Source organism: Gymnodraco acuticeps, unplaced genomic scaffold (assembly GCF_902827175.1).
Source record: "Gymnodraco acuticeps unplaced genomic scaffold, fGymAcu1.1, whole genome shotgun sequence".
Lineage (NCBI taxonomy): Eukaryota > Metazoa > Chordata > Actinopteri > Perciformes > Bathydraconidae > Gymnodraco > Gymnodraco acuticeps.
In genome coordinates, this window is record NW_022991434.1 from 27,473 (window position 1) to 48,887 (window position 21,415).

Here is a 21,415-nt window from a genome sequence, read left to right on the forward strand (position 1 = left end):
ATATATCTGCAGATTAGTTTTGAGGACCGAAGAATTGTAGTTTCAGTTTTGAGAAACTCGTGCCAACACACCATTTTAAACTTATATTTTTCCCGACAGAGTTGTTTGCCAGACATGATGTGTTAAAGGACCACAAAGGGTTAACAATAATCACAATTTCCATTTTTATCAATTCAACAAGAAATGCCGCTGCTAATTCAACGAGTCCCGACGTTTAATACCCAGAGGTAAAATGCAAGCACACAGCAAACATGAAAGTTCAGACCTACATTTTTTATTTGGCTGTTAAAGAGTCCTGCAGGGAGGTGGTGTTTCTGTGTTGGTCCCTGAAGGCAGCATCTCTCTAGTCCAATGGGATTCCTCCATGTGATTTTGGATTATTGCAGAAAATATACTCAACGTTTCTGATGATTACACGTTTAGTTCAGCAGGATAATCTCCACATATCAGCACCACTTGATTTCTGAACGTGTCGTACAGTAACATCTCTTCACCTTGTGTTAACCACCTTATTTCTAAAACCAAAAACACATTCAGAAAACCATTGACCTCATTCCCAAAGTTTACTCATCTTAATTTCTCCCAGTCAAACCAACACGGCGGTCCATCAGAAGTTTACTTTGATGTCAATACTATAAATAATAATAATTTAAATATATAGCTCCTTTCAGGGAACCCAAGGTCACTTTACAGGAAAACAGAAGTACAAATAACTCAAATAAACAGTGAGACAAACAGTCAGACAGACAACAACAAATAAACTAGGTGCCGAAAGTTTTTCCGTTCACGGCAGGATGCACCTTCATCGACTTTAAATATCTTCAGAAAACCATTGACCTCATTCCCTACATTTCTCCAGTCAAACACACGGCTGTCCATCAGAAGTTTACTTTGATGTCAAGTTTTACCTTTCCCAGCAGGAGACACCTTCACCTTCATCGACTTGAGTTTCTTCGCTCTGACTTTAAAGATCTTCAGGAATCCGTTCCTGATCTCCTTGGTGCGGACTCCATAGATAATGGGGTTGACGGTGGCCGGCAGCAGGATGTACATCAGACCCATGAAGGTGTGAGCGTCGGGGGGGATGTTGATGCTGGGCGACAGGAAGGAGACGCTGCCCACCAGGTAGAAGCAGGTCATAACCATCAGGTGCGTCCCGCAGGTGTGGAACGCCTTCCAGCGGTCCTCTCCGGACGCCGACGCCCGCAGGACAACGCTCAGGATCTTCACGTAGGAGAAGAAGATAACCGGGGTGTCGACGCCCACGAAACAGATGATAACGGCGAGTCCGGCCGCTCGATTTCTCTCCGTGTCGCCGCACGCTAAGCTAACCAGCGCCATGTGGTCGCAGTAACAGTGGCGGATTGTGTTGGAGTCGCAGAACCACAGAGATCCCGCCAAACCAACCAAAGTCCCCATGACTGAACAGCTGCGAAACAACGCGAACAGAAGCAGTTTGGCGAACACCGAGGCGTTCATGATCTTATTGTAGCGTAGCGGAAAGCAAATGGCCACGTAGCGATCCAGCGCCATGGCTAGAAGAAGCGTGGACTCCAGCGAGGACAGGAAGTGGGTGAAGAACATCTGTGTGAGGCAGCCAGTCAGAGAGATCCGGTCCCAGTTGAACAGAAGGCTGAGTAACGTAGTGGGGAAGATGGTCGTTCCCACCAGGATGTCCACGGCACACAGCGAGGCGATCAGAAGGTACATGGGGCTGTGGAGAGACGCCACGCTGCCGATCACCAGCAGCAAAGCACAGTTTCCAAGGAGCAAAGTTACGTAGCAGCCGATCAGGAGAACCAGAACCAGCAGCCGTTGGTGGTTCTGAAGCGCCGGGAAGCCTCCGAACAGGAAGCTGCTGTGGGACGAGTTCCCGCCCGGCGACGCCTCCAACATGGCGCCCAATCAACCTGAAACACACGTTCAAAAACACAATCAGAATCCCATTATATATATATCCTTTATTTAACCAGGTAAAAGTCTCATTGCGATTCAAATCTATTTTTCAAGAGCGACCTGGCCAAGAGGGCAGCATTTCCTTTCATTTGTATTTGTTCTGTTGGTATGCACAACTTAATGTTCAACAATTATTTACAAAACATGTCTCTATAAACACACCGTACCCGAAAGGAGCAGCCTGTCCTCCTACAAAAAACGACCATATAGGCCAGTTGTTCATGCCCTTATTACGACCCAGAGACACGTTTTAAAGTGTATGTTGTTTATTACACGACCACTAGAGGTGCTCTAGTGGTCGTGTAATAAACAACATGCTCCCGGCCCGTTCATTATAAATGCTCCGGAGGGACGTTTATTCACAAATAACCCTCTCTGGAAAATCCTAAATTGTGGAATAGTTTGGCCATTAAAATGCTTTTTTATTAGATTTCTGGCATGAAGTGTATATTGTACTTTTAGAATCCACGTCCAGTCGATGTGTAGGATCTGTAGTTTGATAGACATTACGAAGATGATTTGAGGTCTCGCCAGGAGAACGTGTATGCAGCTTCCATGTAAAGTTAGCGTCAACCCTCACGGGGTGAAAACAGTTTTTCCGGTCTCGAAGTTTTCATAATAAAACCGGATGTATTCCTCTCACTGTCAAATGATCACACATTGATATCTGCATTACTCATCCACTCATAAGATAAGATATACTTTATTGATCCCAAGTTGGGAAATGTTTTTGTTACAGCAGCATGTACTACTTTGTTCTACTCCACTACAATTGAGAGGTTAACCTGGTATTTTTACTCCACTACATTTATTTTAGTCACTTTGCAGATTCTGATTAATGATGTGAAATATAAACAACCCTTAAATCAGACTTTAGTTACACCTGAGTCAAATTCAGGGGTGTGATTGTACTTTGTCAGACTTCATTTGTATCTGTGGATACCCCCAACGTTTCTTTCTTATTCAAAAGAAGACCTTAACTTAAAGTATTCTTTAATGTTTAAATAAAGCCTTATTAGTTGGTCTGTTTTGCACCTCCTCCTGTTAATATAATTGGACGTCCGGCACTAAACTGTTTCATTCTAGAGTATTACTACAGTATCTTCTTGACATTTTATATTCTATATTTCTATCATTGACCTTCTACTTCCCCCCTATGAAAGCATGTACTCTTAATATGTTTGTCATCAAATATAACATAATTTCAACAAAATAATTCAATAACGTTTTTTAAGTCCCTTTCTATCAGCTGTGCACCGTTATGGTGTAAATATAAATCAATTGGATCAAATATAAAAGTCAGCCGAATTAGTGTTGATACTGCAAGGAGACGTATTGTGTGAAAATAAATGTAAGATGTTGTGTAATTGTATGACAGTGGGCATGTGGACAGGCCACATCTTGTAGACAGCCAGTCACCCTGTGTGAGGCAGACCCACATTTGCGCAGCGTTGCTTTCACAATACATACACAAAAACAAAATAATCAACAGGCCATCGGGAAACCCCCCGGTCCTCCCGATGGCCAGTCCAGCCTGGCTGTCACATATATGTAATCCATTGAGTTACTTTACAGATCTGAATTAATGATGTGAAATACAATCAACTCTAAATCACCCTCTGAACAACAGCAATAATATCAAAATCAGTTGCTACATTTGCAGTTTTCACATTTTATTATTATTATTATTATTAATAATGATTTTTTCTCAAAGACACTTTACAGAGTAAAAATTCATAAAAACATACTTAAATCAACACACATAAAAATATAAAACACAACATTAATAACAGATTAAAAGCATTTATTATTATTAATTAATTATTCACTTTTTATTTTACACTTTCACACATTTTGAGGAAACTCACCCTGGATAACATTAACAATAACATCAGTAGCTAAATCAAATACAAATAAAAGCATAAAGGGGTATCACATCAGTTATTCAAGAACATTTAAAAGCATTACATGTCATTTAAATCAGATATTAATAACATGTAAATGCATCAAGTTTCATTTAATACAAATCAGCCGATAAAATTACGTTTGAAGGAAAAAAACATTTAAATGCATTTTTTTTATTTGAACCCTAAGAACCCGGACACATTTCTACTTTTGGGGAAATTAAGGGAACATGATTTAAACTAAATAGACCAGCTATAACTTTCCAGAACATTTAAAGGTCATGTGACACCAATCCCAGTTTGCCATCCTGTCAGATAATGAACTGATCTATTCTCATTATCAAACGACCCTCCGTTCCCGACAGTCATTATTAAACATGAATGAATTAAAATGAAGCGCTCCTACCTGCCGCCGGCTGCTCGTCTGGAAGAACTCGCTGCCGTCCCGCTACGTTTTATAAACAAAGTCCAACCGTCCATCACATGCAGCTGCTCTCTGAACCAATTAAAACGTCCCAGAGCCAATTAGAGGAGATTCTCTAATTAACCAGCTCATTCATCATTAAAACTTTATACAAAAACAACTTTGATTCGTCTTTAATTTATCATATAAAGGATTAAAACAGCTGAGTGGGCAATAATACAATACATTGTATGGACAGATTTCACAGTTTAATAAAACGTTTTAGGACATTTCTGACATCACCATTTTTACAACCTTTTTGGTGATATTTAGTCATTTCTTCCTCAATTTAATAAAATTCAAATAATTTTTGAATTTTCTTCTTTCACAAATATGTATAAATATATTTCTAGGACATTTTAAAAACATTTTTTTTCACACAATGTTTGCATCCTCTTCTTTTTACTATTTTCTTTCAGAGACCAAACCATTAAGAAAGAAACAATTCACACAATTAAAGGAAATGTTTTGGGACATTTCTTCATCATATTCAGCGATAGAAAATCCCTGAATATGATGAAAGAAATGTCCTAAAAAAAAAGGATAAAAAAATGGTGTGAAATAAAATGTTTTAAAAATGTCCTAGAAATATATTTATACATATTTTTTTAGAAATTCTTCACTTATTTTTCGTCCGTTATTTAGATTTCTAAATGTTTGGGACATTTGTAACATATTTTTATGAGATTTTTCCAATTTATTTAGACATTTGAAACATACAGTTTTCCCATATATCTATACAAATAGGGAGGCTGTGGCGCAGTGGATAGTGCGTTGGTGTTGGGATCAGGGGGTCACAGGTTCAAACCCCACTGCAGTCAGCATGTCATTGTGTCCCTGAGACGCTTCACCCCAAAGGGCTCCTGTGGGGATTGTCCTCAGGACTGAGTATGTGAGTCGCTTTGGATAAAAGCGTCTAACAAGTAACAAGTGATGTAATTTAATATATCTTGGTTTTTATTTCAAATATTCATAGAACATTTTTCACATTTGAGGAATTTTGTCAGTTTTCCTGTTTTTTTTTCAAATTCTTCGCTTATTTTTTTGATGTTTTGACATTTTATTAAAGGACATTTTATTGACAATGTTCACATCTTTTGGAAATGTTTTAACTTACTTTTCAGACAACTTTCCCCAGAGAATATTTCCACATTTTAAGTAAAGTTTTTATAATGTTTCACAGGTTGTTCTCACATATTTTATTGACACTTTTCACATTTTATTAACTTATTTTGCGATTTTACACGTTGTTTTTTACACTTTTGGTGGATCCTTTTGAGAAATGTTCCAGATGTACTTGTTGTGTTGTTACTTTAACACTGACTCATTAAATGAGACGGTGAATATAATTATCTGGCCCTGCAGGACGTCGTCCTCAGAGAGGATTCTGGGAGTAATTATCGCCTCTCGCTAACGAGTCTCTGCCGCCGAGGCTTAACGAGATCTCCTGCAACGTTTCCACAGAGAAACACTTATTTATTTTTAATTAGTTGATTAATTAACTTTGATCAAGGGGTGCTTAAAGTTTGTTTATTTATTTCATCATTTCAACTCATTTGTGATATTTTCAAAAAAATGTATATTAATTAGGTCAAATATATTTTTTAATTATAACCGTTTTGTTTTGTTTCCCTGTTGCTGTTTGCTTGTATTGTTTATTGTACGCAACACATCGATTTCTTTCACGAGTTATGCCCCGCCCATCTGGAACAAACTCCCTGGATCCTGCAGGGCCGCTGCAACTCTTAATACTTTTAACTCCAGACTAAAAACGTATCTTTTTGATACTGCATTTAAGTGAGCTGTTCATATCGAACCTGCAGTATGGTTTTTATTCATGTATTCTATACCTGTTATGTTTACTTTATTACCTTAGCTTTTTTAATGCCAGTTTTTAATGTGTTTCTGCTGTGTTTATTCTTAAATGTCTTTTATTTCAATTTGTAAAGCACTTTGAATTCAGAAACGATGAGGATGGTGATGGGAAACCCTTAGAGCTACAGCTGTACCTGTCCTTCCTCAATAATGTGCTGGAAATCTTCCACGATGTTGTGCTGCTGTTGGAGAGAGAGGACGGGACCGTATGTGAGCTATATGACATGATACTCACTCTCAAGACAAAGCTCCAACAACGACAGATTGATTCCTTCTTTGGAATGGAGACCAGTGCTATCCTCCAACAGTTTCCAGACCAAAAGGCAAACATGATCTTTCCAAGTTCTACCAGGCTGCTCTCAACTACCTTGAGAAGTGGTATGACTTCACAGACAACAACTACCAGAAGAATGTTGCAAGCTTGGCACTGAAGAGCAAGTTCACATCCTCCCATCTCTGTGCTGCAGTGGAGGCCCTACAGATAAGGGGGAAACTAGACATGGATGAACTGTATGATGAATACTGTGTGACTTTGCCACGCCAGCAGGACGTTGTGGAGAGAAGAGTGGTCCACCTTGCTTCAAGGCACAAACACACCAAATCTGACTGCTGTGGCATCCTTTCTCTAAAGCATCCCCATCACTAATGCTTCAGTAGAGAGTGTTTTCCCTCATGACGGCAGCGTGGACTGACCAGAGGAACTGGTGCTCTGAGGAGCTTATCAAGTCTGAAATTCAAGTCAAGACCAACTTTGAAGGAATTCTACACCTATGCACTCTAGGAGAAGGCCTTATTGGAAGCTGCACGCTCAAGCAAAAAGTACAAAGTCATGAAAAGCATCTAAGGTAAGATAAACTTTGTTTAGAATATAGACTAAGAGTAGGATATTTTAGAATATAGTAGGATATTGTGGGCCAATGTGGTGTTAGATTTTAATACGGTGCTGCTTTTCTTGTGTTTCTGTTTCCCTGCCAGGTGCTTTACATGGTGCTGGAAGTGCATAGCCTTTGTTACTGCATTTTGACTTCACTTTCTGCTCTATACTTTATTGTGAGTTCACATTCAAATAAAAATACATTTGTTGTATATTTGTTAAGTTTTTATCTGCATTTTTTATTGGATGCTATTGAATAAACCAAACAGAATAGGAAACAGAATAGAAATGATTTTTTTTCCCCAGGGGGGGGTTGGTGCTGTTGAGAGGGTGTCCCACATTGTCCCATATTGTCCCACACAAACAAACTCCTTGTCCCACATGTGGTTTGTTGGGACCTGGTCACCCTCAGTCAGGAAGTCAGTCAGAGTTGGGGGGGTGGGGTGCTAGAGAAGCCTTGCAGCGCCGAAACTGTAGCGCGCTGACACTGTAGGTGTGCCGCGTTTGCGCTTCAGATGAGGCTCCCTCCGCAAAATGAGCCCCCACAGCCTCTAGAGAGACGGAGTATAAAAGACTACAACACCCACAGCCTCTAGAGAGACGGAGTATAAAAGACTACAACTCCCATGGCCTCTAGAGAGACGGAGTATAAAAGACTACAACTCCCACGGCCTCTAGAGAGACGGAGTATAAAAGACTACAACTCCCACGGCCTCTAGAGAGACGGAGTATAAAAGACTACAACTCCCACAGCCTCCTCTAGAGAGACAGAGTATAAAAGACTACAACTCCCACAGCCTCCTCTAGAGAGACGGAGTATAAAAGACTACAACTCTCACAGCCTCCTCTAGAGAGACGGAGTATAAAAGACTATAACACCCACAGCCTCTAGAGAGACGGAGTATAAAAGACTACAACTCCCATGGCCTCTAGAGAGACGGAGTATAAAAGACTACAACTCCCACGGCCTCTAGAGAGACGGAGTATAAAAGACTACAACTCCCACGGCCTCTAGAGAGACGGAGTATAAAAGACTACAACTCCCACAGCCTCCTCTAGAGAGACAGAGTATAAAAGACTACAACTCCCACAGCCTCCTCTAGAGAGACGGAGTATAAAAGACTACAACGCCCACAGCTTCCTCTAGAGAGACGGAGTATAAAAGACTACAACTCCCACAGCCTCCTCTGGAGAGACGGAGTATAAAAGACTACAACGCCCACAGCTTCCTCTAGAGAGACGGAGTATAAAAGACTACAACTCCCACGGCCTCCTCTAGAGAGACGGAGTATAAAAGACTACAACTCCCACAGCCTCCTCTAGAGAGACGGAGTATAAAAGACTACAACTCCCACGGCCTCCTCTAGAGAGACAGAGTATAAAAGACTACAACTCCCACAGCCTCCTCTAGAGAGACGGAGTATAAAAGACTACAACTCTCACAGCCTCCTCTAGAGAGACGGAGTATAAAAGACTACAACTCCCACAGCCTCCTCTAGAGAGACGGAGTATAAAAGACTACAACTCCCACGGCCTCCTCTAGAGAGACGGAGTATAAAAGACTACAACTCCCACATTCTCCTCTAGAGAGACAGAGTATAAAAGACTACAACTCCCACAGCCTCCTCTAGAGAGACAGAGTATAAAAGACTACAACTCCCACAGCCTCCTCTAGAGAGACAGAGTATAAAAGACTACAACTCCCACAGCCTCCTCTAGAGAGACGGAGTATAAAAGACTACAACTCCCACAGCCTCCTCTAGAGAGACAGAGTATAAAAGACTACAACTCCCACAGCCTCCTCTAGAGAGACGGAGTATAAAAGACTACAACTCCCACAGCCTCCTCTAGAGAGACGGAGTATAAAAGACTACAACTCCCACAGCCTCCTCTAGAGAGACGGAGTATAAAAGACTACAACTCCCACAGCCTCCTCTGGAGAGACGGAGTATAAAAGACTACAACTCCCACAGCCTCCTCTGGAGAGACGGAGTATAAAAGACTACAACTCCCACAGCCTCCTCTAGAGAGACAGAGTATAAAAGACTACAACTCCCACGGCCTCCTCTAGAGAGACGGAGTATAAAAGACTACAACTCCCACAGCCTCCTCTGGAGAGACGGAGTATAAAAGACTACAACTCCCACAGCCTCCTCTAGAGAGACGGAGTATAAAATACTACAACTCCCACAGCCTCCTCTGGAGAGACGGAGTATAAAAGACTACAACTCCCACAGCCTCCTCTAGAGAGACGGAGTATAAAAGACTACAACTCCCACAGCCTCCTCTGGAGAGACGGAGTATAAAAGACTACAACTCCCACAGCCTCCTCTAGAGAGACGGAGTATAAAAGACTACAACGCCAACAGCCTCCTCTAGAGAGACAGAGTATAAAAGACTACAACTCCCACGGCCTCTAGAGAGACGGAGTATAAAAGACTACAACTCCCACGGCCTCCTCTAGAGAGACGGAGTATACAATACTACAACTCCCACAGCCTCCTCTAGAGAGACAGAGTATAAAAGACTACAACTCCCACAGCCTCCTCTAGAGAGACAGAGTATAAAAGACTACAACTCCCACAGCCTCCTCTAGAGAGACGGAGTATAAAAGACTACAACTCCCACAGCCTCTAGAGAGACGGAGTATAAAAGACTACAACTCCCACAGCCTCCTCTAGAGAGACGGAGTATAAAAGACTACAACTCCCACGGCCTCTAGAGAGACGGAGTATAAAAGACTACAACTCCCACGGCCTCCTCTAGAGAGACGGAGTATAAAAGACTACAACTCCCACAGCCTCCTCTAGAGAGACGGAGTATAAAAGACTACAACTCCCACAGCCTCCTCTAGAGAGACAGAGTATAAAATACTACAACTCCCACGGCCTCCTCTAGAGAGACGGAGTATAAAAGACTACAACTCCCACAGCCTCCTCTAGAGAGACGGAGTATAAAAGACTACAACTCCCACGGCCTCCTCTAGAGAGACAGAGTATAAAAGACTACAACTCCCACAGCCTCCTCTAGAGAGACAGAGTATAAAAGACTACAACTCCAACAGCCTCCTCTAGAGAGACAGAGTATAAAAGACTACAACTCCCACAGCCTCCTCTAGAGAGACGGAGTATAAAAGACTACAACTCCCACAGCCTCCTCTAGAGAGACAGAGTATAAAAGACTACAACTCCCACGGCCTCCTCTAGAGAGACGGAGTATAAAAGACTACAACTCCCACAGCCTCTAGAGAGACAGAGTATAAAAGACTACAACTCCCACAGCCTCCTCTAGAGAGACGGAGTATAAAAGACTACAACTCCCACGGCCTCCTCTAGAGAGACATAGTATAAAAGACTACAACTCCCACAGCCTCCTCTAGAGAGACAGAGTATAAAAGACTACAACTCCAACAGCCTCCTCTAGAGAGACAGAGTATAAAAGACTACAACTCCCACAGCCTCTAGAGAGACAGAGTATAAAAGACTACAACTCCCACAGCCTCCTCTAGAGAGACGGAGTATAAAAGACTACAACTCCCACGGCCTCCTCTAGAGAGACGGAGTATAAAAGACTACAACGCCCACAGCCTCCTCTAGAGAGACAGAGTATAAAAGACTACAACTCCCACAGCCTCCTCTAGAGAGACGGAGTATAAAAGACTACAACTCCCACAGCCTCTAGAGAGACGGAGTATAAAAGACTACAACTCCCACAGCCTCCTCTAGAGAGACGGAGTATAAAAGACTACAACTCCCACAGCCTCTAGAGAGACAGAGTATAAAAGACTACAACTCCCACGGCCTCCTCTAGAGAGACGGAGTATAAAAGACTACAACTCCCACAGCCTCTAGAGAGACAGAGTATAAAAGACTACAACTCCCACAGCCTCCTCTGGAGAGACGGAGTATAAAAGACTACAACTCCCACAGCTTCCTCTAGAGAGACAGAGTATAAAAGACTACAACTCCCACAGCCTCCTCTGGAGAGACGGAGTATAAAAGACTACAACTCCCACAGCTTCCTCTAGAGAGACAGAGTATAAAAGACTACAACTCCCACAGCCTCCTCTAGAGAGACAGAGTATAAAAGACTACAACTCCCACAGCCTCCTCTAGAGAGACGGAGTATAAAAGACTACAACTCCCACGGCCTCCTCTAGAGAGACGGAGTATAAAAGACTACAACTCCCACAGCCTCCTCTAGAGAGACGGAGTATAAAAGACTACAACTCCCACGGCCTCCTCTAGAGAGACAGAGTATAAAAGACTACAACTCCCACGGCCTCTAGAGAGACGGAGTATAAAAGACTACAACTCCCACAGCCTCCTCTAGAGAGACGGTGTATAAAAGACTACAACTCCCACGGCCTCCTCTAGAGAGACGGAGTATAAAAGACTACAACTCCCACGGCCTCCTCTAGAGAGACGGAGTATAAAAGACTACAACTCCCACAGCCTCCTCTAGAGAGACGGAGTATAAAAGACTACAACTCCCACGGCCTCCTCTAGAGAGACAGAGTATAAAAGACTACAACTCCCACGGCCTCTAGAGAGACGGAGTATAAAAGACTACAACTCCCACAGCCTCCTCTAGAGAGACGGAGTATAAAAGACTACAACTCCCACAGCCTCCTCTAGAGAGACGGAGTATAAAAGACTACAACTCCCACGGCCTCTAGAGAGACGGAGTATAAAAGACTACAACTCCCACAGCCTCCTCTAGAGAGACGGAGTATAAAAGACTACAACTCCCACGGCCTCCTCTAGAGAGACGGAGTATAAAAGACTACAACTCCCACAGCCTCCTCTAGAGAGACGGAGTATAAAAGACTACAACTCCCACAGCCTCCTCTAGAGAGACGGAGTATAAAAGACTACAACTCCCACGGCCTCCTCTAGAGAGACAGAGTATAAAAGACTACAACTCCCACGGCCTCCTCTAGAGAGACGGAGTATAAAAGACTACAACTCCCACAGCCTCCTCTAGAGAGACGGAGTATAAAATACTACAACTCCCACGGCCTCTAGAGAGACGGAGTATAAAAGACTACAACTCCCACAGCCTCCTCTAGAGAGACAGAGTATAAAAGACTACAACTCCCACAGCCTCCTCTAGAGAGACGGAGTATAAAATACTACAACTCCCACGGCCTCCTCTAGAGAGACAGAGTATAAAAGACTACAACTCCCACAGCCTCCTCTAGAGAGACGGAGTATAAAATACTACAACTCCCACGGCCTCCTCTAGAGAGACGGAGTATAAAAGACTACAACTCCCACAGCCTCCTCTAGAGAGACGGAGTATAAAAGACTACAACTCCCACGGCCTCCTCTAGAGAGACAGAGTATAAAAGACTACAACTCCCACGGCCTCTAGAGAGACGGAGTATAAAAGACTACAACTCCCACAGCCTCCTCTAGAGAGACGGAGTATAAAATACTACAACTCCCACGGCCTCCTCTAGAGAGACGGAGTATAAAAGACTACAACTCCCACAGCCTCCTCTAGCGGGGCAGAGAGAGGCTTGGTTACTAACCAGCAGATAAAGATCGACGGTTCCAGAAATCTGCTTTACTCAGAAACATGTCTAAGTTCCTCCATCTGTCAGCCGAGCACCTGAAGCAGCATCTGGGGATGTGAGGGTCCACGTCTCTGTGAGGGTCCACGTCTCTGTGAGGGTCCACGTCTCTGTGAGGGTCCACGTCTCTGTGAGGGTCCAAGTCTTTGTGAGGGTCCACGTCTCTGTGAGGGTCCACGTCTCTGTGAGGGTCCACGTCTCTGTGAGGGTCCACGTCTCTGTGAGGGTCCACGTCTCTGTGAGGGTCCACGTCTCTGTGAGGGTCCACGTCTCTGTGAGGGTCCACGTCTCTGTGAGGGTCCAAGTCTTTGTGAGGGTCCACGTCTCTGTGAGGGTCCACGTCTCTGTGAGGGTCCAAGTCTTTGTGAGGGTCCACGTCTCTGTGAGGGTCCACGTCTCTGTGAGGGTCCACGTCTCTGTGAGGGTCCACGTCTCTGTGAGGGTCCACGTCTCTGTGAGGGTCCACGTCTCTGTGAGGGTCCACGTCTCTGTGAGGGTCCAAGTCTTTGTGAGGGTCCACGTCTCTGTGAGGGTCCACGTCTCTGTGAGGGTCCACGTCTCTGTGAGGGTCCACGTCTCTGTGAGGGTCCACGTCTCTGTGAGGGTCCACGTCTCTGTGAGGGTCCACGTCTCTGTGAGGGTCCAAGTCTTGTGAGGGTCCACGTCTCTGTGAGGGTCCAAGTCCTCTGTGAGGGTCCACGTCTCTGTGAGGGGTCCACGTCTCTGTGGGGGTCCACGTCTCTGTGAGGGTCCACGTCTCTGTGAGGGTCCACGTCTCTGTGAGGGTCCACGTCTCTGTGAGGGTCCACGTCTCTGTGAGGGTCCACGTCTCTGTGAGGGTCCACGTCTCTGTGAGGGTCCACGTCTCTGTGAGGGTCCACGTCTCTGTGAGGGTCCACGTCTCTGTGAGGGTCCACGTCTCTGTGAGGGTCCACGTCTCTGTGAGGGTCCACATCCCCTGTGAGGGTCCACGTCTCTGTGAGGGTCCACGTCTCTGTGAGGGTCCACGTCTCTGTGAGGGTCCACGTCTCTGTGAGGGTCCACGTCTCTGTGAGGGTCCACGTCTCTGTGAGGGTCCACGTCTCTGTGAGGGTCCACGTCTCTGTGAGGGTCCACGTCTCTGTGAGGGTCCACGTCTCTGTGAGGGTCAGTTCCACGTCTCTGTGAGGGTCCACGTCTCTGTGAGGGTCCACGTCTCTGTGAGGGTCCACGTCTCTGTGAGGGTCCACGTCTCTGTGAGGGTCCACGTCTCTGTGAGGGTCCACGTCTCTGTGAGGGTCCAAGTCTTGTGAGGGTCCACGTCTCTGTGAGGGTCCATGTCTCTGTGAGGGTCCACGTCTCTGTGAGGGTCCACGTCTCTGTGAGGGTCCACGTCTCTGTGAGGGTCCACGTCTCTGTGAGGGTCCACGTCTCTGTGAGGGTCCAAGTTTTTGTGAGGGTCCACGTCTCTGTGAGGGTCCACGTCTCTGTGAGGGTCCACGTCTCTGTGAGGGTCCACGTCTCTGTGAGGGTCCACGTCCCCTGTGAGGGTCCACGTCTCTGTGAGGGTCCACGTCTCTGTGAGGGTCCACGTCTCTGTGAGGCCCTGTGCAGGGATGGTCCTGTATAATAACGTCATATTGCAGCTTGTGAGAGCAGCACATTCATCGGTGTTCGTTTGAATGCTGCCAGATGGACGGCCTGTGTGTTGATGGGACTTCTCATGCTCCCTAAATGTTTCCCCTGCCTTTCGCCAGTTCTTAAATCCTCCTCTCACAACACTCCCATCCCTGATCTTGTCTGCACTGAAACAGAAGAAGCACACCGCATTTTCACTTTCTCTTATTATTTAGTGAAGCTTTTTATTAACTGCTTACACTAAAATACTAACTCAAAAATAGTAACTCAAAATAAAACTTTTGAATTGATTTGTTTAGTGAACTTTTTGGCGTTGCAGTTACAACTCTCCGCCAACAGATGGGGGTGCTGCAGCCCCCTCAGTCCGTGGGCACAGGGCAATGATCAACAGATGGGGGTGCTGCAGCCCCTCAGTCCATGGGCACAGGGCAATGATCAACAGATGGGGGTGCTGCAGCCCCCTCAGTCCATGGGCACAGGGCAATGATCAACAGATGGGGGTGCTGCAGCCCCCTCAGTCCGTGGGCACAGGGCAATGATCAACAGATGGGGGTGCTGCAGCCCCCTCATTCCGTGGGCACAGGGCAATGATCAACAGATGGGGGTGCTGCAGCCCCCTCAGTCCATGGGCACAGGGCAATGATCAACAGATGGGGGTGCTGCAGCCCCCTCAGTCCATGGGCACAGGGCAATGATCAACAGATGGGGGTGCTGCAGCCCCCTCAGTCCGTGGGCACAGGGCAATGATCAACAGATGGGGGTGCTGCAGCCCCCTCAGTCCGTGGGCACAGGGCAATGATCAACAGATGGGGGTGCTGCAGCCCCCTCAGTCCGTGGGCACAGGGCAAGAGGAACAGGTTCAATGATATTTTGGTGATATTTGATCATGTAATAAATGCACAGAAACAACGATCTTGTCTGGATCAATCCCTGCGTACGATTCACTCAAATCAGAAACAGTTATATGCTGACTGCAGGATTTGAACCACTAACTCCCTGATCTGAAGATCACAATCCCCTGAGCCACAGCCTCCTTTAAAGGTCACTTGCCATCTATTTTACTTTGCTTACTGATTTGTCTTACTATTACTATTCTATATCACAAAACTCAACTTTTCAGATCTGCTTTTAATCTGTGATGAATGTTGTGTTTTATATATTTTAAGTGTGTTGTGTTTACCCTATACAGTGTCTTTGAGTTTCTAGAAAACGTGTTGTATAAATAAAACGTATTACTACTATTATTTTATCACTAATGTGTGCTTTACCTTTTCATTATTTCATGTCCCTTTTTATTTTTCTACCTGACTGTTGCTGTAACACTGGGAATGTCCCCGCTGTGGGACCAATGACCAAGCCATCAAGAAGTAGAACAAATACATGTATTTAAATCACAATAGGGTCAAAAAGTGTGAATAATCACAAAACAAAATCAAATGTAAATGTGTATTTTATTCAATTTAATAAATGATAGAAAAATAGGAATACATTGGAGGATAAAGAAGTTATCTAAAGTTGTATAAATATGGATGAAGTCATGAACTAATAAGAAATATCAAATAAAGGAGGAATAATAAATACAAATAAATCAAATCTAAAGAGGGATAAACAAGAAAATAATAATATATTTTACTTAAAGTAAATAAATACAGTTTATTAATAATTCTGTGAAATAATCATATTAAATGTCTCCACCAGAGGGCGCTGACACCACTCTGTGAAATCTTTATACCCTGCTTTTTATTTCTTAACATTTCTAATATTCATTTTTAAATCCCGCTCACAGACCCTTTATTGATTGTCTATTCGTCAAACAATGAATTTAAAATATTATAAGAACACGTTCCAAAACATATCTTTATAAATACTTTTATATTTAAGTCACAGTGTCATGAGAGATGGCTGCAAACATTATTAGTTAATATTAGTTTTATTATGTTCATGTATGTGTTTATGGAAAACTCTCATAAAACATTTCTTCTGATTTCCAATTATATAATGTTTCTGCAGAAAGTTAAAACCGGTGGAAATAAAAACGAGGCAGTTGTTTCAGAGCTCACGAACTGTTTTAGTTGTTAAAATAGAGCTGATGTTTCTATAGGAAGAGATCAGAGCTGGAAGTTCCAATCTATTTTTGATTTAATATTCTATTACCTTTTTCAAATATTTTTGACTTTTTTCATATTTTTCGAGATGCTATTCAAAGTCTTTTTCATATTTCTTGACTTATTAAAGAGTTTTTGTTTATATTTTCCACATATTATACACTGTTTGGTTTTTAGTGGTTAAACTTTCTGTGTGGTCGTTTTTCTGGCCGCTCAGTATGTGTTTACAGCCATTAAGCCACTCCCCCCCCCCCAGGTGCCCTCTGGTTGTCATGTCACTAACACTAACAAACCCTGTGCGCCCCCCGAGGGTCTGTGTGGCCACTCGGACACTAACGAGCTCCTCTAACGGGCTAATTAGCAAGCACTGCATCGTGGGAAGAGTCTCCGTGATTACTGATGTAAACACACACACACACACACACACACACACACACACACACACACACACACACACACACACACACACACACAACACACTCACACACACACACACACAACACACACACACACACACCCACACACACACACACACACACACACACACACACACACACACACTCACACACACACACACACACACACACACACACACACACGCACACACACACACACACACACACACACACATACACACACACACACACACACTCACACACACACACACACACACACACACACACACACACACACACACACACACACACACACACACTCACACACACACACACACACACACACACACACACACACACACTCACATACACACACACACACTCACACACACACACACACAAACATTGCCAACATCTATCATGTTTTCAACGTACATTTCTTTAATTGTACTTAGATATTGCAATATACACAATTGAATGGTCAGGTATTTTAGTGCACACCTGTTATTAAAGGGCCATCACACAATGCACAGTTAGGGTTCCTTATGTGGTATAATAAACTGTAATAAATGTAAATCTTATAATATACACATCGATCTTTACAGGTATTCAAACCTATCCATATTCTCTGATCACCCTCTTACATTCATACACACGCTCGTGTAATAACCTTGCATTGTATGCATACATAAACCTCACACTCAAGCTATTAATGATAATTATAACAATCAAACGCTGTCTTGTATTTTCTACATCCTGCCGACAACTCTCAGATCAAGAAGAAACGGGACAGGTGGATTCAGGTGCATCCAGACGGGGTTTATTCATCACTCAGTTCACAATCACCTCCCGTTAAAGGCCGACCTCTGACCTCTGACCTCTGACCTCTGACCTCTGACCTCTGACCTCTGACCTCTGACCTCTGACACCACACTTCTCACAACAACACGGATTTTGGAAAATGTCAGGCCGTACATCACAGCGTTGAGGAGAGGCTGGCACGTGAGGAAGTATAACGATAATAAGGTGCGGAACTTGGTTGGAACACCGCTCATATCAAATCTACTCTGAAGTATTTCAAAGCCGCAGCCAAAAGAGAAGTTGAGGAGGGAAACAAGGTGAGGTGTGCAGGTACTGACAGCTTTCGGTCTGCTCTGCTTACAACCAGAGAAACACACTCTGAAGATCCTCATGTACGTGTAGAGGATTAAAATCAGAGGAACGAATAACGTGCAAAGACTCACAAAGAGTCCACAAATATTAATAACAGTAATGTCAGAGCAGGCCAGTTTAACAATGGAGTAGTTCCCACAGTACACAGTATTAACGATATTCCCACACAGCTGCAGAGACACAGTCAGGGCTATCATGACAACACAGATTAACAGCGAGTAAAACCACGACACAGCAACAAGAGAGGCGACCCTCCTAGAAGTCATACGTGTGTTATATTGCAGAGGATAACAGATAGCAAGATATCTGTCATAAGACATGACGGTTAAGTTTAAATATTCCACACACACATAAGAATACACAGAATAAACCTGCAGGAAGCAGAGCGGAGCAGAGACAGTGTGAATGTCAGAGAGGATCTGAACCAGAAGGGATGGAAACAACCCTGTACTACCATACAGTTCATTTACAAACAGGCTGCACAGAAAAAGGTACATAGGTTCATGTAAGCTCCTGTTCACACAGATAACCACAATCAGAGACGTGTTGGCACCTAAAATACACACATATAAACACATGACAATCGTGAAGAACAAGTAATTAAAAACCAGTAGACACTCAGTATAAAATATGAAACATGCATAGAGTTCACTATGGTCCTCCTGTGGTCAGAAACCATTATTGCGTTCTCTCATACATCTGTAAATATGAAGCACTCTTTAAACACAGTGTGAGATATGAGCACACAGACCCTAAACAGATTCATTATCCTGGAAAACACCACAATCCATCTGCAATCGGACCCTTCCTCTCACTGAGCGGTAGGGCTGTGCATCTTCACTGGTCTCACGATTCGATTCGATTACGATTATCCTGTCAACGATTAAATTCGATATCCCGATGCATCACGATTCATACCAATGCGTTGCATCCTCAATTTTCTATATTACTGCACATGGCTTATTTTTCATCAATGCATACATGCAGTAAATACATATGAACTCTCTTTTTATTATTTAGAAAGTGCTTCAGAAATCAATAACATAAATGTCTTGACATTCATTTATGAACCAAAATAAATGAATTGTATAGGTCTAGCCTCTATAAATAATGCTTCTGCAGTCTAGCTGCAGCTTCTAGCAACGGCCTTCTGTTAAAGAAAGGACACTGAATGTCCTGAATGTGGCATCACACACAGGACTTGAGTCTGAACACAGCAGACAACAGGAGTATTTACAACAGCATAACTATTAAAATACTGCATGTGGGTGCAGACTCACATTCTCTGTCTTACTGTTACATAAATCCCATGAATGTATGAGATTAAGTTAGCTTCATTATATCTCAGTGATTAAGTGAATAATAAAGTGTCTATCAGGTCACTATCAGCCTGTCACTCATTATTTTCAGGGAGGGGGCGGGGCTTAGAGGAACAGAGGAGACGGTGATCGCGGGAGCTTTTTTCCTCCTGCCTTCACAAACTTTACACACGTATATATCGTCTGAAAATTGCTAGAGGACATTCATACTCTGCAATCCAAGACTTAATTAAATCCACCAAAAACCTGACATGATTGTAACGCGATTATTTTTGAAAAACATAAATCCCTGTGTCTCTGAGCCGCAGCGACACGGAGTGATTCAGAGCGGGTCCTTCTGCTGTTGGTTCTGGACTAGTGTTCTTGTGTTGGTGGATAAAGCAGACTGCTCCGTGTTTGGTGTTGCTGTGCCGCTGTCACGTCTGTTCCCTGATCTCTGCGTCACCGACCGATTTGATATTAAAGTGACAGAAAAAAAAACGTTATAGTAAAGCCGCGGCCGGAAAATCAGGAAGCAACGTTACTACGCTATAACCGATTATCTTCCGTCACTGCATCGAGACCGAATCGTCCACGTCCGCATCGCAGAAACGATTATTTTCAACACCCCTAGTGAGCGGTGCGACCTCTTTTAACCTCTTCCAGACAGCATCACCTCATCATCGAACTCCGATTCAAGCTCATGTTTATTAATGTCTGCTGTCCGAACGCTCTGAAGGAAGACTGATGCTTTACTTCCTGTGATGATCTAAACAGCTCTTCATTGGTGCATTTTCTGAGTGCTAAAATCTGGTGATGGCTATACAGACCAGGGGTCGTTCCTGAGACTAGGGGTTATTCCTGTGACTAGATTAGATTAGATTACTTTATTCTCATTACATAATACAAGCAGAATGTAATGAAATTAGGAGGGTCTAACCAGACTAGGGGTCGGTCCTGAGACTAGGGGTCGGTCCTGAGACTAGGGGTCGGTCCTGAGACTAGATTAGATTAGATTACTTTATTGTCATTACATAATGCAAGCAGAATGTAATGAAATTAGGAGGGTCTAACCAGACTAGGGGTCGGTCCTGATACTAGGGTTCGGTCCTGAGACTAGGGGTCGTTCCTGAGACTAGGGTTAATTCCTGAGACTAGGGGTCGTTCCTCAGACTAGGGGCTGGTCCTGAGACTACTGGCCAGTCCTGAGAATAGGGGATGGTCCTGAGACTAGGGGTCATTCCTGAGACTAGGGGCTGGTCCTGAGACTAGGGGCTGGTCCTGAGACTAGGGGTCATTCCTGAGACTAGGGGCTGGTCCTGAGACTAGGGGTTGGTCCTGAGACTAGGGGTCGTTCCTGAGACTAGGGGTCGGTCCTGAGACTAGATTAGATTAGATTACTTTATTGTCATTACATAATGCAAGCAGAATGTAATGAAATTAGGAGGGTCTAACCAGACTAGGGGTCGGTCCAGATACTAGGGGTCGGTCCTGAGACTAGGGGTCGTTCCTGAGACTAGGGTTAATTCCTGAGACTAGGGGTCGTTCCTCAGACTAGGGGCTGGTCCTGAGACTAGGGGTCATTCCTGAGACTAGGGGTCATTCCTGAGACAAGGGGTCGGTCCTGAGTCTAGATGCCGGTCCTGAGTCTAGGGGTCGTTCCTGAGACTATTCGATCTGATACGATATTACTTTAACAGCAGCTCCATGTCCAACATCAACAGACAAATATCCAGACACAAATACATGAAACACAAACAACAAACAGCACAATCAGTGAGAGAAAAGCTGCTCAGAGCCTTCAGCGTGCATCTGATCTGGGATCAGCTCTGTGTTCACTGAGAGGACTGACTGATGCACAAAGGATGCTTCAGTCTGTCTTTATTGCATCATGGGACTCTGTATCTCCGATTAGATGGTAGCAGTTCATATTCACTGTTCAGAACATGGTTTGGGTCGGAGATGATGTTGTTGGACAGCCTCACTAGGTTGTTATGATAGGCTGAGTCATAGAGTCTCTGACAGGTGGACTAACTATCTTTGAGCAGATGTTTAACAGGTGGAGCAGACTAGGCGTGGTTCCTAAGACTACTGGCCGGTCCTGAGACTACTGGCCAGTCCTGAGACTGAGAAGTGTCTTGCCCAAGGACAACCCCCCAGGGTTTCGCCCCCTTGAT

At 44.0% G+C, this 21,415-nt stretch overlaps 2 protein-coding genes across 2 annotated transcripts; both read right to left on the reverse strand.

Moving 5' to 3' along the window:
• Nucleotides 1-897: 897 nt before the first annotated feature.
• Nucleotides 898-1,896, reverse strand: LOC117532538 (olfactory receptor 52K2-like). The gene has a single exon (XM_034195867.1). It carries the CDS (start codon nucleotides 1,894-1,896, stop codon nucleotides 898-900), a length of 999 nt encoding a protein of 332 aa, XP_034051758.1.
• An 11,901-nt stretch (nucleotides 1,897-13,797) lies between these two features.
• LOC117532539 (olfactory receptor 10J4-like) lies at nucleotides 13,798-18,619 on the reverse strand. Its single transcript, XM_034195869.1, is given in 3 exon segments — nucleotides 13,798-14,251; nucleotides 17,674-18,550; nucleotides 18,553-18,619. Coding segments are annotated over 3 exon segments (1,398 nt in total).
• Nucleotides 18,620-21,415: the final 2,796 nt, after the last annotated feature.

Coding starts and splice junctions, on each gene's coding strand:
- LOC117532538 (XM_034195867.1), bottom strand. CDS start 1,896: ATGTTGGAGGCGTCGCCGGGCGGGAACTCGTCCCACAGCAGCTTCCTG.